This window comes from Eleutherodactylus coqui, chromosome 2 (assembly GCF_035609145.1).
Source record: "Eleutherodactylus coqui strain aEleCoq1 chromosome 2, aEleCoq1.hap1, whole genome shotgun sequence".
NCBI lineage: Eukaryota > Metazoa > Chordata > Amphibia > Anura > Eleutherodactylidae > Eleutherodactylus > Eleutherodactylus coqui.
Genome location: NC_089838.1, coordinates 341578670 through 341596523, shown reverse-complemented (window position 1 = coordinate 341596523; position 17854 = coordinate 341578670). Strand labels below are relative to the sequence as shown.

The window sequence follows — 17854 nt, the reverse complement described above, 5'->3', positions numbered from 1 at the left end:
CAGTGACTAGTCGAGGTCAGTGCAGGTTAATTACAGTGATCACAGCCTCCAGTAATTAGCGTTACTCCGGGCGGAGCCGCTCGTTATGCTGGTGACTCAGTCCTGACTCTGCCCTAGTTTTTACGGTGTGACAAGGCAGTAGTGTGAGCATCTGCGAGGGCGGCCATCTTGTACGCGGTCACGGCGGCGGCACAGACAGGCAGCAGACGAGGCTCGTTAGGAAACGTCATTTATATAAAACCTGTACAGGGAATTAGATAAAGATTAATTACAGAGGTAATGTACAGAGTGGGGGAGGGGAGCGCCGCCACAATCACAGAACAAGGGAGACAACCATCATCATCATCACCATGGGGGAGGGGCAGTGTCAGTCACAGCAGTGAATTATGGGTACATGTGGTCAGCTGACCGCGGCTCACACTACAACCGCCGTTGTCGTTCCCAGGTCCCTCTCTTGCGTCATCGGGGGAGGGGATTCATCCATGCTTCCAAAAGTCGGAGAAGGTCTCAGAAGAGGCGTCCGCTCGTTGTCGCTGTCCTCAGTGCCGCGCTCACCGTCAGCCACCTCCGGTCCTCCATCATCGGAGTCGGAATCGTCTTCTGAGCGGAGGACGCGGTACTTACAGATCGGACAGTTCCGCTTGGTCTTAGTCAGCCAGGGGTCAATACAGCCGCAGTGATAGGCTGCAACGAGAGCGCGACAAAGTCACGGCTGCTGGAAACCCAACATCTCCCACAATTCAGCGCGGCGTAACACTCACCGTGAGAGCAGGGAAGAACACGCAGCTTGTCGCCCTCCTCGTAGTCCTCCAGACAAATGGCGCACACGTCGTACTCGTCACCTGCCGACAGGTTCAAATGTTAAGAGCCAAATAACCACTGTAGAACGTCCGTCCATTATAATGGCGTTACATGACCACCTGATTATACTATGCCAGGATGTGCTGCGAGCGCCATCTGCTGGACAGTGGCAGTAACTGCGCAGGAAGCTTAGAGCAAACAAAAAGGTCACAGCCGTATATACCACAGATAAGTAGAGTGTGTGTGTGTGTGTGTATATATATATGTGTATAGTGTGTGTGTGTGTATATGTATGTATATATGTGTATAGTGTGTGTGTGTGTGTGTGTGTGTGTATGATATATATATATATATATATATATATATATATACACATACACACACATTATATACACACACACACACACTATACACATATATACATACATATACACACACACTAGCTGATATACCCGGCCTCACTCGAGTTAATCTGACACAGGTGTTTAGGTGTTGTTTGCACGGAAAATTTTTTTGAAGTCACAGTTACTTTAGAGTAACTGAGCAATAAAATACACAGAGGAGCGTCCGATTCTCCTCAGGCTGCATGTACTGATGTCCCTCTGCAGAATGTGCAACCCCTCCCCCCACTCTCCTCATTTAGGACCTGAACAATGCTCCTGCCAAATTTCACACATGTTCAACACTGGTAAGTCCTATTACATAGGGGTGCCAATACTTTTGCAATTAGCATTGAATAATCAAGTTGTGACCTCTTTACTTTTCCTATTTAGGACCTAAAGAATGCTCCTGCCAAATTTCACGTTTGTGAGACACCGGCAAGTTAGAGAATTAGTTGTGTGTGTGTGTGTAAATAAATATCCCAGGTGACCTCGCTCAGTAATGCCCCCTCCCCCCAGTACATCTCAGGTGACATCGGTAATGCCCTCTCCATTATGTCAGGTGACCTCGCTCAGTGACGCGCGCGCCCCCCCCATCATATTGAAGGTGACCTCGCTCAGTAACACGCCCCCCCCCCCCATCATATTGAAGGTGACCTCGCTCAGTAACACGCCCCCCCCCATCATATTGAAGGTGACCTCGCTCAGTAACACGCCCCCCCCCCCATCATATTGAAGGTGACCTCGCTCAGTAACACGCCCCCCCCCCCATCATATTGAAGGTGACCTCGCTCAGTAACACGCCCCCCCCCCACATTATATTTAAGGTGACCTCACTCAGTAACACGCCCCCCCATTATTATATTGAAGGTGACCTCGCTCACTAACACGCCCCCCCATTATTATATTTAAGGTGACCTCACTCAGTAACACGCCCCCCCATTATTATATTTAGGTAGACCTCGCTCAGTAACAACCACCCCCTCCATTGTTATATTTAAGGAGACCTCGCTCAGTAACATGCCCCCCCATTATTATGTTTAAGGTGACCTCGCTCAGTAACACGCCCCCCCCATTGTTATATTTAAGGTGACCTCGCTCACTAACACGCCCCCCCCATTATTATATTTAGGTAGACCTCGCTCAGTAACATGCCCCCCCATTATTATGTTTAAGGAGACCTCGCTCACTAACACACCCCCCCATTATTATATTTAGGTAGACCTCGCTCAGTAACAACCACCCCCTCCATTGTTATATTTAGGTAGACCTCGCTCAGTAACACCCCCCCCCACATTAAATTTAAGGAGACCTCGCTCACTAACACGCCCCCCCATTGTTATATTTAGGTAGACCTCGCTCAGTAACAACCACCCCCTCCATTATTATGTTTAAGGTGACCTCGCTCAGTAACCCCCCCCACATTAAATTTAAGGTGACCTCGCTCAGTAACCCCCCCACATTAAATTTAAGGTGACCTCGCTCAGTAACCCCCCCCCCCACATTAAATTTAAGGTGACCTCGCTCAGTAACCCCCCCCACATTAAATTTAAGGTGACCTCGCTCAGTAACCCCCCCACATTAAATTTAAGGTGACCTCGCTCAGTAACCCCCCCACATTAAATTTAAGGTGACCTCGCTCAGTAACCCCCCCCCCCACATTAAATTTAAGGTGACCTCGCTCAGTGAAGCCCCCGCCCGACAATCTCACCCTTCTTGAACTTGTGGACGGGAATCTTCTTCAGCTGGTCTCTAGTCAGTCGGTTCTTGCGCAGCTTCTTCCTGTGCTGCACGCAACGCAGGATCTGCAGGCAAAGAGGCGGAGCAAAGGTACACAATGAAGGCATCTCACAGGGACCTGCAAAAGAACTACTAGTCCCAGCAATCTCCCAAGCAGACTCACCATGACGGTGCACATGACGATGATGATAATCACCACAACGATGATGAAGGGGATGAAGTAATAACCCAGATTGAAGGGGTAATCGGGGAGCAGGAGGACGTGAGCGCTGCAGAGAGAGGAGCGTCAGAGCGGGGAGGACGCTGCAGCCCCCCCCCCCCCCCCGGATACTTACTTGTTGTAATAGGTGAACTTCTCCGACAGGTTCTGCCCCGAGCTCGCTCCCGTAAAGACAGCGGGAATGGAGATCTCATCGCGGATGTGCTCTGGGGGGAGGAGACAGGAGAGAGTGAGGAGCTGGGGGGGGGGGGGGGGGGGGGGGACAGAACCCGGAGGAGAGCAGAACAGGGAAACAGAAGAGTGGAGGGTGAGAGAGAACAGGCAGGCGAGACTGAGGAAGAGGTGTGGGGCTCGTGGAAGAACAGGAGCTTCTTTGCTTACCGTCATTCCACGCCATGCTTAACAACGCATCTGATTCAACATTGTACACCACAGCGACATCGTAACCCGACTGCTGAGCGTGCAGGACCTGGGGGAGAGAACACAAGGTAATCACCCTGCAGGGGGCGGGGCATAGCCCTTCCTGTACCACCCTGCAGGGGGCGGGGCATAGCCCTTCCTGTACCACCCTGCAGGGGGCGGGGCGTAGATCATTCGTGTACCACCCTGCAGGGGGAGGAGCGTAGCCCTTCCTGTACCATCCTGCAGGGGGCGGGGTGTAGATCCTTCGTGTACCATCCTGGAGGGGGTGGGGCGTAGATCCTTCGTGTACCACCCTGCAGGGGGAGGAGCGTAGCCCTTCCTGTACCATCCTGCAGGGGGCGGGGTGTAGATCCTTCGTGTACCATCCTGGAGGGGGTGGGGCATAGATCCTTCGTGTACCATCCTGGAGGGGGTGGGGCGTAGATCCTTCGTGTACCACCCTGCAGGGGGCAGGGCGTAGCTCCTTCTTGCACCATCCAGCAGGGGGCGACGCTTGCTCATAGCTCCTTTCTTTGTGCATTACCTTAATATCAAAATTGCAGTCATATCTGCGTATCAGGGCGATGAAAATTGTGTTGTTCTTCGCCGGTGGCGGTTTAATGGGGGTGCAGGCGTTGTGCGGGTCCGCGTGGATGATATAACCCTAATAGAGAGAAAGACATTGGTCTCACTCGGTGGAGCAGTGAGGCGACTTCCAATACACCCGCCCTTCAGCGCCACACGTACCCGTAGTCCATCCAGGGGCAGCGGAGAACCAAACTGGGCAGGAAGATCCGCAAACTCCTCCAGCTCAGTCCTGTTCTTACTGGAGTACTGCAAGAAGACAAGAGCCGTAATAATGCAATAACTGAACAGTACACCAGCCATAGCGCCTGGGCTGAGAGTTTGGTACAATGTACCAGTGCAGCCTGGTGTGAAAGGCTAAGCCATATTACCGCATAAATGGTGGACTCCGAGAGCGTTCCCCAGCAGAGAACTAACAGCAAGGACCCCAGGAGGTGACGCCGCTGCAGCCACAGCGCCATCTTGTATCCCTGCAATAGAGAGAAAGAGCATTATAAAGTATAAGGGCTCGTTCACACAAGTTATATGCGCTATGTAATATTTCATAGAATGGTAGAGGTGGAAGGGTCTCCAAAGTCATCGGGTCCTCCGGGGTCATCGGGTCCAACCCCCTGCTCAGTGCAGGATCACTAAATCATCCCAGACAGATGTCTGCCCAGCCTTTGTTTGAACACTTCCATTGAAGGAGAACTCCCCACCTCCCGTGACAACATGTTCCACTCATTGATCCCCCTCACTGTCTAATATCTAATCTGTGTCTCCTCCCTTTCAGTTTCATCCCATTGCTTCTAGTCTTTCTTTGTGCAGATGAGAATAGGGCTGATCCCTCTGCACTGTGACAGCCCTTCAGATATTTGTAGACAGCTATTAAGTCTCTTCTCAGCCTTCTCTTCTGCTAAACATTCCCAGATCCTTTAACCATTCCTCATAGGACATGATTTGCAGACCGCTGACCATCCTGGTAACACTTCTCTGAACTTGCTCCAGTTTGTCTATGTCTTGTATAAAGTGGGGTGCCCAGAACTGAACACAGTATTCCAGATGAGGTCTGACTAAGGAAGAGTAGAGGGGATAATGACCTCACGTGATCTAGACTCTATGCTTCTCTTAATACATCCCAGCACTGGACCCAGTATTCCCGATGAGGTCTGACTAAGGCCTCACGCACGGGGAGATTTGCATTGCGGAATCCTGAACAAGCCTCCAGATTCCGCACCAAATACCTACAAGCAGGGGGTGGAGGATCAAAGGCACGGGAGGGGTATATACAAGTGAGGATAGGGCAGGGTATAATACACGGGGTATATACAAGTGAGGATAGGGCAGGGTATCATACACGGGGTATATACAAGTGAGGATAGGGCAGGGTATCATACACGGGGTATATACAAGTGAGGATAGGGCAGGGTATCATACACGGGGGTATATACAAGTGAGGATAGGGCAGGGTATAATACACGGGGTATATACAAGTGAGGATAGGGCAGGGTATAATACACGGGGTATATACAAGTGAAGATAGGGCAGGGTATAATACACGGGGTATATACAAGTGAGGATAGGGCAGGGTATAATACACGGGGTATATACAAGTGAGGATAGGGCAGGGTATCATACACGGGGTATATACAAGTGAGGATAGGGCAGGGTATCATACACGGGGTATATACAAGTGAGGATAGGGCAGGTATAATACACGGGGGTAAACACAGGTGAGGACAGGGTATTATAAACAGGGGCTATACACAGGTGAAGACAGAGTATAATACACGGGAGGGTATACACAGGTGAGGACAGGGTATAATACAGGGGGGGTATACACAGGTGAGGGCAGGGTATAATACACGGTAGGGTATACACAGGTGAGGGCAGGGTATAATACACGGTAGGGTATACACAGGTGAGGGCAGGGTATAATACACGGTAGGGTATACACAGGTGAGGACAGGCTATAATACACGGTAGGGTATATACAGGTGAGGACAGGCTATAATACACGGGAGGGTATATACAGGTAAGGGCAGGGTATAATACACGGGAGGGTATATACAGGTAAGGGCAGGGTATAATACACGGGAGGGGTATATACAGGTGAGGGCAGGGTATAATACACGGGAGGGGTATACACAGGTGAGGGCAGGGTATAATACACGGGGGGGGTATACACAGGTGAGGGCAGGGTATAATACACGGGGGGGGGGGGTATACACAGGTGAGGGCAGGGTACAATACACGGGGGCATATACAGGTGAGGGCAGGATATAATACATGGGGGGTATACACAGGTGAGGGCAGGATATAATACACGGGAGGGTATATACAGGTGAGGGCAGGGTATAATACACGGGAGGGGTATATACAGGTGAGGGCAGGATATAATACACGGGAGGGGTATATACAGGTGAGGGCAGGGTATAATACACGGGAGGGTATATACAGGTAAGGGCAGGGTCGCCCTCATCCACTCCCGCCTCGATTATTACAACTCCCTGCTGATCGGCCTCCCCCGCACCAGACTCTACCCCCTCCAGTCCATCCTGAATGCGGCAGACAGGCCCATCTTCCTGCCCAGCCGCTACTCGGACGCCTCTGCCCTGTGCCAGTCACTGCACTGGCTGCCCGTTAAATACAGAATTCAATTCAAACTCGCTACCTTCATCCACAAAGCCCTCCACAGTGCAGCACCCCTATATTGCCTCCCTCATCCACAGCGCAGCGCCCCCCTACATTGTATCCCTCATCCACAGTGCAGCGCCCCCCTATATTGCCTCCCTCATCCACAGCACAGCGCCCCCCTACATTGTATCCCTCATCCACAGTGCAGCGCCCCCCTATATTGCCTCCCTCATCCACAGCACAGCGCCCCCCTACATTGTATCCCTCATCCACAGTGCAGCGCCCCCCTATATTGTATCCCTCATCCACAGCGCAGCGCCCCCCTATATTGTATCCCTCATCCACAGCGCAGCGCCCCCCTATATTGTATCCCTCATCCACAGCGCAGCGCCCCCCTATATCGCCTCCCTCATCTCAATCCACCACCCAGCCCGGTCTCTCCGCTCTGCTAATGAAACCAGACTGAGCTCCCCTCTAATTCAAACTTCTCATTCCCGCCTCCAAGACTTCTCCAGAGCAGCACCGGTCCTCTGGAACGCACTACCAAAGGCTACCCGAGCAATCCAGGACTCGCAGAACTTCAGGCGTGCTCTAAAAACGCACCTCTTCAGGGAGGCATATCGCATTCCCTAAACAAACCCCTCTGTACTCCGCCTGATAACATGCTCCCTGACCTACTGACTGCAACCCCTGCTAGCCATCAACTGCCCCTGCAGTCATACCTATCCTGCCGTCACATGGCCAAATGTCTGACCATTGTCTATGTGTATATCACCCCTCACTCTCCACCCCGCCATACCGTGCACATCTCCACCCCGCCATACCGTGCACATCTCCACCCCGCCATACCGTGCACATCTCCACCCCGCCATACCGTGCACATCTCCACCCCACCATACCGTGCACATCTCCACCCCGCCATACCGTGCACATCTCCAGCCCTTTACCTTCTGTATCACCCCATTACTTGCAGTATGTAAGCTCGTTGGAGCAGGACCCGCACCCCTATTGTCTCCATCAGCTGATTACTATGTATCCGTGGTTCTGTAATGTTTGTATTTTGTCTTTCTGTATCCCCCCTGTCTATGTAAGCGCTGCGGAATATGTTGGTGCTATACAAATAAAGATTATTATTATTATTATTATTAAAATACACGGGGGGTATACACAGGTGAGGACAGGGTATAATACACAGGGGGTATACACGGGTGAGGGCCGGGTATAATGCACGGGGGGTATACACGGGTGAGGGCAGGGTATAATACACGGGGGGGTATACACGGGTGAGGGCAGGGTATAATACACGGGGGGTATACACAGGTGAGGACAGGGTATAATACACGGGGAGTATACACAGGTGAGGGCAGGGTATAATACACGGGGGGTATACACAGGTGAGGACAGGGTATAATACACGGGGAGTATACACAGGTGAGGGCAGGGTATAATACACGGGGGGTATACACAGGTGAGGGCAGGATATAATACACGGGGGGTATACACAGGTGAGGGCAGGATATAATACACGGGGGGTATACACAGGTGAGGGCCGGGTATAATGCACGGGGGGTATACACAGGTGAGGGCCGGGTATAATGCACGGGGGGTATACACGGGTGAGGGCAGGGTATAATACACGGGGGGTATACACGGGTGAGGGCAGGGTATAATGCACGGGGGGTATACACGGGTGAGGGCAGGGTATAATACACGGGGAGCATACACAGGTGAGGGCAGGATATAATACACAGGGGAGCATACACAGGTGAGGGCAGGATATAATACACGGGGGGTATACACAGGAGAGGGCCGGGTATAATGCACGGGGGGTATACACGGGTGAGGGCAGGGTATAATACACGGGGGGTATACACGGGTGAGGGCAGGGTATAATACACGGGGAGTATACACGGGTGAGGGCAGGGTATAATACACGGGGAGTATACACAGGTGAGGGCAGGGTATAATACACGGGGGTATACACAGGTGAGGACAGGCTATAATACACGGGAGGGTATATACAGGTGAGGATAGGGTATAATACACGGGAGGGTATACACAGGTGAGGGCAGGGTATAATACACGGGGGGGGGTATACACAGGTGAGGGCAGGGTATAATACACAGGGAGTATACACAGGTGAGGGCAGGGTATAATACACGGCGGGGGGGTATACACAGGTGAGGGCAGGGTATAATACATGGGAGGGTATACACAGGTGAGGGCAGGGTATAATACACGGGGGGGTATACACAGGTGAGGGCAGGGTATAATACACGGGGGGGGGGTATACACAGGTGAGGGCAGGGTATAATACACAGGGGGGTATACACAGGTGAGGGCAGGGTATAATACACGGGGGGTATACACAGGTGAGGGCAGGGTATAATACACGGGGGGTATACACAGGTGAGGGCAGGGTATAATACACGGGGAGTATACACAGGTGAGGGCAGGATATAATACACGGGGAGTATACACAGGTGAGGGCAGGGTATAATACACGGGGAGTATACACAGGTGAGGGCAGGGTATAATACACGGGGGGTATAATACACAGGGGAGTATACACAGGTGAGGATAGGGTATAATACACGGGGGGCATATACAGGTGAGGGCAGGGTATAATACACGGGGAGTATACACAGGTGAGGGCAGGGTATAATACACGGGGAGTATACACAGGTGAGGGCAGGGTATAATACACGGGGGGGTATAATACACGGGGGGGTATACACAGGTGAGGGCAGGGTATAATACACGGGGGGGTATAATACACGGGGGGGTATAATACACGGGGGGGTATACACAGGTGAGGGCAGGGTATAATACACGGGGGGGGGTATACACAGGTGAGGGCAGGGTATAATACACGGGGGGGTATACACAGGTGAGGGCAGGGTATAATACACGGGGGGGTATAATACACTGGGGGGGGGGTATACACAGGTGAGGGCGAGGTATAATACACAGGGTGTATATACAGGCTGCAGCCGATACACCAGCTGTGTAGTTTGTATCCTCACACCCCACGTGACCGGCTGCGGGGTTGGATACATTTAGATACCCCGTGCCTCACCGTCGTGAGCCGCAGCCGCTCCGCTTACATCCTCGTCTCCAGGAGTACAAAGTGCCACATCCGGGGCAGCGGCTGAGACTCCGCCCCCCAGGGCCTCACTTCCGGCAACAACCCCAACCCCTCCCCCTTACAGACCATCACCCATCCTGTAGTGTATACAGCACTGTACACTATACACACAGCCTGTAGTGTATACAGCACTGTACACTATACACACAGCCTGTATACACAGACCATCACCCATCCTGTAGTGTATACAGCACTGTACACTATACACACAGCCTGTATACACAGACCATCACCCATCCTGTAGTGTATACAGCACTGTACACTATACACACAGCCTGTAGTGTATACAGCACTGTACACTATACACACAGCCTGTATACACAGACCATCACCCATCCTGTAGTGTATACAGCACTGTACACTATACACACAGCCTGTAGTGTATACAGCACTGTACACTATACACACAGCCTGTATACACAGACCATCACCCATCCTGTAGTGTATACAGCACTGTACACTATATAATAAACACCCCACACATACAGCACTGTCACACTATACACACAGCCTGTATACACAGATCATCACCCATCCTGTAGTGTATACAGCACTGTACACTATATATACACACCCCACACATACAGCACTGTACACTATACACACAGCCTGTATACACAGACCATCACCCATCCTGTAGTGTATACAGCACTGTACACTATATATACACACCCCACACATACAGCACTGTCACACTATACACACAGCCTGTATACACAGATCATCACCCATCCTGTAGTGTATACAGCACTGTACACTATATATACACACCCCACACATACAGCACTGTCACACTATACACACAGCCTGTATACACAGATCATCACCCATCCTGTAGTGTATACAGCACTGTACACTATATATACACACCCCACACATACAGCACTGTCACACTATACACACAGCCTGTATACACAGATCATCACCCATCCTGTAGTGTATACAGCACTGTACACTATATATACACACCCCACACATACAGCACTGTCACACTATACACACAGCCTGTATACACAGATCATCACCCATCCTATAGAGTATACAGCACTGTCACACTATACACACAGCCTGTAGTGTATACAGCACTGTACACTATATATACACCCTATACATACAGCCTGTATACACAGACACCTATATACTACATACCTCCAAGATCATCACCCACCCTGCAGTGTATATAGCACTGTGCACTATATATACACCCTACACACAGCCTGTATACACAGACACCTGTACACAATATGCCTCCCAGACCATCACCCATCCTGTAGTGTATACAGCACTGTACCCTATATATACACCCTATACATACAGCCTGTATACACAGACACCTATATACATGCCTCCCAGACCATCACCTACCCTGTAGTGTATACAGCACTGTACACTATATATACACCCCATACATATAGCCTGTATACACAGACACCTATATACAACATACCTCCCAGATCATCACCCACCCTGCAGTGTATACAGCACTGTACACTATATATACACCCTATACATACAGCCTGTATAGACAGACACCTATATACAACATGCCTCCCAGATCATCACCCACCCTGCAGTGTATACAGCACTGTACACTATATATACACCCTATATATACAGCCTGTATAGACAGACACCTATATACAACATACCTCCAAGATTATCACCCATCCTGTAGTGTATACAGCACTGTACACTATATATACACCCCATACATACAGCCTGTATACAAAGACACCTATATACAACATACCTCCCAGATCATCACCTATCCTGTAGTGTATACAGCGCTGTACACTATATATACACCCTATATATACAGCCTGTATACACAGACACCTATATACAACATACCTCCCAGATCATCACCTATCCTGTAGTGTATACAGCACTGTACACTATATATACAGCCTGTATAGACAGACACCTATATACAACATACCTCCAAGATCATCACCCATCCTGTAGTGTATACAGCACTGTACACTATATATACACCCTACACACAGCCTGTATACACAGACACCTATATACAACATACCTCCCAGACCATCACCTATCCTGTAGTGTATACAGCGCTGTACACTATATATACACCCTATATATACAGCCTGTATACACAGACACCTATATACAACATGCCTCCCAGATCATCCTGTAGTGTACACTATGTTTGTACTATGGTTTATAGAGTCTTCTTCAGCAAGTGGTCCTCGATTATTCGAGTGGTTCTACCTTACTACCTGGAAGTCAGCGGAGTGACTTTTGAGCGATCATTTTGTATAAAGTATTAAGTAGCTACTCAGCTACTTAGATACCAATTAGGTATGCAAATGAAGCCTTCCCTGAATGCAGTTATTAGCTCTTAGCTGCGCTTCTCCACGGGGAAACAATGCTATCAGCACTCCCCATGGAGAACTTCTGATAAAAGTGAACAACGATTTTTAGGTTAGCTTGAATTTAAGGATCAGCTAACAGTGCAGGGGTTGCAGTCAGTAGGTCAGGGAGCATGTTATCAGGCGGAGTACAGAGGGGTTTGGTTTAGGGGATATGGTATGCCTCCCTGAAGAGGTGCGTTTTTAGAGCATGCCTGAAGCTTGTTTTCAGTGATTGCCCGGATATTTTTTGGTAGCTCGTTCCAGAGGACTAGTGCTGCTCTGGAGAAGTCTTGGAGGTGGGAATGAGAGGTTCAAATTAGAGAGGCACTTCGTCTGATTTCGTTAGCAGAGCGGAGAGACCGGGCTGGGTGGTGGATTGAGATAAGAGGGGCAATGTAGGGCGGTGCTGCACTGTGGAGAGCTTTATGGATGAGGGATACAATATAGGGGGGCGCTGCGCTGTGGATGAGGGATACAATGTAGGGGGGCGCTGCGCTGTGGAGGGTTTTATAGATGAAGGATACAATATAGGGGGGGGGCGCTGTGGAGGGCTTTGTGGATGAAGGTAGTAAGTTTAAACTGAATTCTGTATTTGACGGGCAGCCAGTGCAGTGACTGGCACAGGGCAGAGGCGTCCGAGTAGCGGCTGGTCAGGAAGATGGGCCTGTCTGCCGCATTCAGGATGGATTGGAGAGGGTAGAGTCTGGTGCGGGGGAGACCGATCAGCAACGAGTTGCAATAATAGAGCCGGGAGTGGATGAGGGCGACAGTGAGTGTTTTTAGCGTTTCAGCGGTGAAAAAAGGGCGTATTCTGGCCATGTTCTTGAGGTGCAGCTGACATTTTCGGGCCAGAGATTGGACCTAGGGGGTAAATGATAGATCAGAGTCGAATATGACCCCAAGGCAGCGGGCGTGCTTGGAGTTATGGTGCCACACACTGAGATGGAGATGTCAGGATGAGGGCGGTTAGTAGAGGGCGGAAACAGGAGAAGGTCTGTTTTTGAGAGGTTCAGTTTTAGGTAGAGAGAGGACAGTGTTAGAGTGTTAGAGACAGCAGACAGACAGTCGGTGGCGTTCTAGAGGAATGCTGCTGTGATGTCACGGGAGGAGGTGTATAGCTGGGTGTCGTCAGCATAGAGATGGTACTGGGAACCAAATCTCCTTATGGTCTGTCCAATGGGGGCTGTGTAGATGGAGAAGAGGAGGGGGCCGAGGACCGAGCCCTGGGGGACCCCAACAGCAAGGGGAAGAGGAAGGGAGGTAGAGCCAGCAAAGCAGACACTGAAGAAGCGGTTGGGTAGATAGGAGGAGAACCAGGAGAGAGCAGTGTCCTTTAGTCCAATGGAGAATACTGCGGAGGAGTTTGTGGTTGACCATGTCAAATGCTGCAGAGAGGTTGAGGATACTCAATAGGGAGTAGTTGCCCCTCGATTTGGCCATCAGCAGGTGATCGTTTGACACTTTAGTCAGAGCGGTTTCTGTCGAGTGTTGGGGGCAGAAGCCAGACTGTAGAGGGTCAAGAAGAGAGTTTTCTGATAGGTGGCTTACAAGGCGGGAGTAAACCAGGCGTTCTAGTAGTTTGGAGCTGAAGGCGAGGTTTGAGATGGGTCGATAGTTGGCAGCATCGGTCGAGTCAAGAGTCGGTTTCTTTGGCAGCGGGGATATGATAGCGTGTTTATTAATGCAGGTTAATAATCTCTGAAGTCTGTTTATCTCCCTCACTGTGAAGTCTTTTATTGACCTGCCTTATATTGTTCTATTTATGATTATTATTCAAGTAAAGTTGATACAGGGCTCTGACCGTTCTCAAAGACCCGTGGTCCAGGCATATGCAGAAATGGTGGCATCACTACAACTCCGGTTATCCAGTTTGGTGGGCATTCCCTATTCTGGGGGTGTCTGAAGTAGGCTGCAGTGTTGCTCTGGCTTGGACTGCGTGTGTCCATCTGGGAAGAAGCATGGTAAGTGCCACCGTGACGAGTCAGCACTCTACCCTCCTGGCTCCCCCCCTTGTGTCAGGTGTCGGGGTTTCCTTATGGGACACTGCACAACTGTCAAGCTAAGTGCTGTCCTAAATAAACTACAACCACTGAGCCTCTTACCATTACTGTAACCATGAAGCTAAGTGCCCTGTAATGGTAACTGTAACTAACAAGTTTGTAGCCAGCATGTATTGTGCCTACTGCAGCTGATGCCCATCTCTATCCTTGAGTCGTGCCCAGCAAGCCTTCGTTCACACCGTGTGAAATCTGCATCCCATGAAAATCTGTGTCAAAACTCCACAAAGCTGCCGCAGACCATTGATGTTGATTTTCATTTGAAGATTCACCTCTGTGATTTTAATCTAGTTAATAGTGAGATAGCGCAGGTTCTGACGGAGGCATGGTGGCCTTGCCGTGGCTCGTCAGCTTATGTGTCTTGGCCAAAATGCAGACCAACTCCTGTAATGGCTCAGTACACCATCATGGTCCCCTCCATAAATGTCATACATGTTTGCCCTATGCGGATGCACTGTGCAAAGCCTGTCCTGTCATTTCCAGTGTGTGCATTGCGCAACTGCAGCGCTTGAAGGGTTAACTTTAATAAAATCATAGTCTGCATGTAAATGTATCAGTCTGTCATGTCATGTGGTATGTGAGAGGGTATAAATAGGAGTGATTGAGAGCGGGAAAAGAGTTTCATCTGGTCTTCAATCTAAGAAAGTGCTAACACAGAGCCACATGGAAGCACCTTCAGCTTCCTTGTGTTGAAGATGGAAGAGGAGGAGAGATATCCCAAATGTGAGTCCCAAATCAGAGAGAGAGCAATCGTAAATCTTCACTTTCCCTGACAAGGCCAGTGCAGAGGTACGGAATACTTCTACAGGTTTTTCCTACGCGGCCATCCAAAGCCAGGATCACCGTGTAGAAGTACTCTCCTTCATTGTTACACCCATGCGTCTTCACGGCTGGGTGAAGGTCAATAATTGCTGTCAGAGTGTCTGTGGAGTGACCCATACCCTCTTCCTGCTTCGGGGTGTTCCTGGCAGATAGCGTAGACTGCAGGACCCGTGTCATCCTGTGTATCCTCCCTGACCTCTGACCTCTTGCTTTGCCTGCACTGTAAGGACTGTACCTAATTTGCCTTGTGATAATTGTGTTTCTGCAAGTTTATTCAAGTAAAGTTTATACCGGGCCCTAACCGTTCCTGGGGACCCAAGGTACTACAAGACTGTCTCTGTGATTACTCTCTGCCGAGTATCATACCGGTGTGCAGGAACGGTGGCGTCACCCGTGACAACTACTCCCCCCATCCTCCTGTTTATTGGCATTCCCTATCCTAGGGGGGTCTTTGGTGGCCTGCAGGTATACTCTGGCCTTGGCTACCTGTCATCCCTCTGGGAAAGGATTCTGGGAAGTGCCGCTGTGACAAGCTATCACTTAACCCTCGCAGCTCCCCACGTATGTCAGGTGTCCGGGGTCTCCCTATGGGACGCTGCAGGACCCACATTTATCAGTAATTTTTGTGTGCGGTAGCTATAGATGCTGAGCGAGCCCAGGGTGCCAGTCAGTGTGGCACACTGTGGTGATACAGGGCAGGCCACTGCTTTGCCAGTAGGGGTTGTAATCCTGTATGGTGTGGCACACTTATCTATGGCTGGCATCCTTGGTATCAATTCACATTTGCAGATTATTTTGTCTGCAGTCACTCCTCCCCCAATTTGGTTTGAGCTGTGTGGCTGCATTTTAGTCGGCACTGAACAATTGCTCCCTCTTATTGCCATTCCTTAGCATCGATGGACTATAACAGCAGACAACCAGCAAGAAACAGAAAGGCGGGACTCCAGCAAACAAAAGGGCGCAAAACTTGTATCACTGAGCAACGGAAAAACATCACCTGGTCAGATGGGTCCAGATTTCTGTTGCATCTCAGTGTAATCCTGTCTGTACAGGGAGGGGAGCTGTGACTATTGTGAACGGTGACTCCTGTGTTATCTATATATAGGTGTCTCCTCTCAGTGTAATCCTGTCTGTGCAGGGAGGGGAGGAGGTGAGCTGTGACTATTGTGAACGGTGGCTCCTGTGTTATCTATATATAGGTGTCTCCTCTCAGTGTAATCCTGTCTGTGCAGGGAGGGGAGGAGGTGAGCTGTGACTATTGTGAATGGTGGGTCCTGTGTTATCTATATATAGGTGTCTCCTCTCAGTGTACTCCTGTCTGTACAGGGAGGGGAGGAGGTGAGCTGTGACCATTGTGAATGGTGGCTCCTGTGTTATCTATATATAGGTGTCTCCTCTTAGTGTAATTCTGTCTGTGCAGGTAGGGGAGGAGGTAAGCTGTGACTATTATGAATGGTGGCTCCTGTGTTATCTATATATAGGTGTCTCCTCTCAGTGTAATCCTGTCTGTGCAGGCAGGGGAGGAGGGGAGCTGTGACTATTGTGAATGGTGGCTCCTGTGTTACCTATGTATAGGTGTCTCCTCTCAGTGTAATCCTGTCTGTGCAGGGAGGGGAGGAGGTGAGTTGTGACCATTATGAATGGTGGGTCCTGTGTTATCTATATATAGGTGTCACCTCTCTGTGTAATCCTGTCTATACAGGTAGAGGAGGAGGTGAGCTGTGACTATTGTGAATGGTGGGTCCTGTGTTATCTATATATAGGTGTCTCCTCTCAGTGTAATCCTGTCTGTGCAGGGAGGGGAGGAGGTGAGTTGTGACCATTATGAATGGTGGGTCCTGTGTTATCTATATATAAGTGTCACCTCTCTGTGTAATCCTGTCTGTGATGATAATGAGATGAGCGGTTTTACCCTGCAGAACAGAAAGTGTCAGACTATTATTAGGCTTAGAAGTCAGTGTGCAGGGAGGAGGTGAGCTGTGACCTATTGTGAATGGTGGATCCCATGTTAGGCCTCCTGCACACGGCAGAGTTGGATTCTGCATGCAGTGACGTCCGCGCAGCGTGCTCTGTCGCCTTCTGTTCTGTACTGCAGATGGACCTGGCAGCTCGCGGTCGCACATGCGCACTGTCCGCAATGTTTAGGTGTGTAGGGAGCTGTGGATCTCCATAAGAAGTAATAGGCGGTATTTGCTGCGGTTTCGCTGTGCAGACGCAGACTGCAGATTCTGCAGCAAATATCCGCCTGTGTGCAGGAGGCCTTACCTACATATAGGTGTCTCCTCTCCGTGTAAAGGCTCATTTAGACACAACGATTTTCACTTGAAATTCGCTCAAAGCCGTCTTTTGAGCGATAATCGTTGCCTTTAAACACGCGACCATCAAGCACTAGTCGTTCATCGCTCATTTCTAGCCAGCTAGAAATCACCAATGACTCTTATCAGCAGGCGGCGCTGATAGCATTCTTTCAGCTGGTATCCCGCTGGCAGTTCTCAGCAGGACACCAGCTGAAAGGTAGGAGAACATATACAAAACAGCTGCTTTGTTCTCTGAGCTATCTCGGCAGTATCCTGCTCCGCCTGCATTAACTCTTTAGTAGCTAATTAGCTACTTAGAAATTCTGCAAAGATGATCGCTCAAAACTGTCACTCAAACTGTCGTTTTAGCGATTTTTGAGCGAACTTCGTTTCGTGTAAATGGGCCTTAAT

At 50.0% G+C, this 17854-nt stretch overlaps 1 protein-coding gene across 1 annotated transcript; it reads right to left on the bottom strand.

Moving 5' to 3' along the window:
* Positions 1-213: 213 nt before the first annotated feature.
* Positions 214-9908, bottom strand: RNF167 (ring finger protein 167). Its single transcript, XM_066593898.1, has 10 exons — positions 9824-9908; positions 4500-4598; positions 4291-4377; positions 4088-4207; positions 3523-3610; positions 3257-3347; positions 3085-3190; positions 2893-2986; positions 762-842; positions 214-684 (listed from the first exon to the last, which is right to left on the bottom strand). Exons 2-10 carry the CDS (start codon positions 4587-4589, stop codon positions 416-418), a joined length of 1026 nt encoding a protein of 341 aa, XP_066449995.1. The 5' UTR covers positions 4590-4598; positions 9824-9908; the 3' UTR covers positions 214-415.
* Between the last annotated feature and the right edge of the window lie 7946 nt (positions 9909-17854).

Excerpts from the sequence above, each read along its gene's own strand:
- RNF167 (XM_066593898.1), bottom strand. The coding sequence starts at position 4,589 with ATGGCGCTGTGGCTGCAGCGGCGTCACCTCCTGGGGTCCTTGCTGTTA. Across the intron at positions 4,378-4,499 it reads CGGAGTCCACCATTTATGCG|TACTCCAGTAAGAACAGGAC; the intron begins GTAATATGGCTT and ends GTCTTCTTGCAG. Across the intron at positions 685-761 it reads TGTTCTTCCCTGCTCTCACG|CCTATCACTGCGGCTGTATT; the intron begins GTGAGTGTTACG and ends CTCTCGTTGCAG.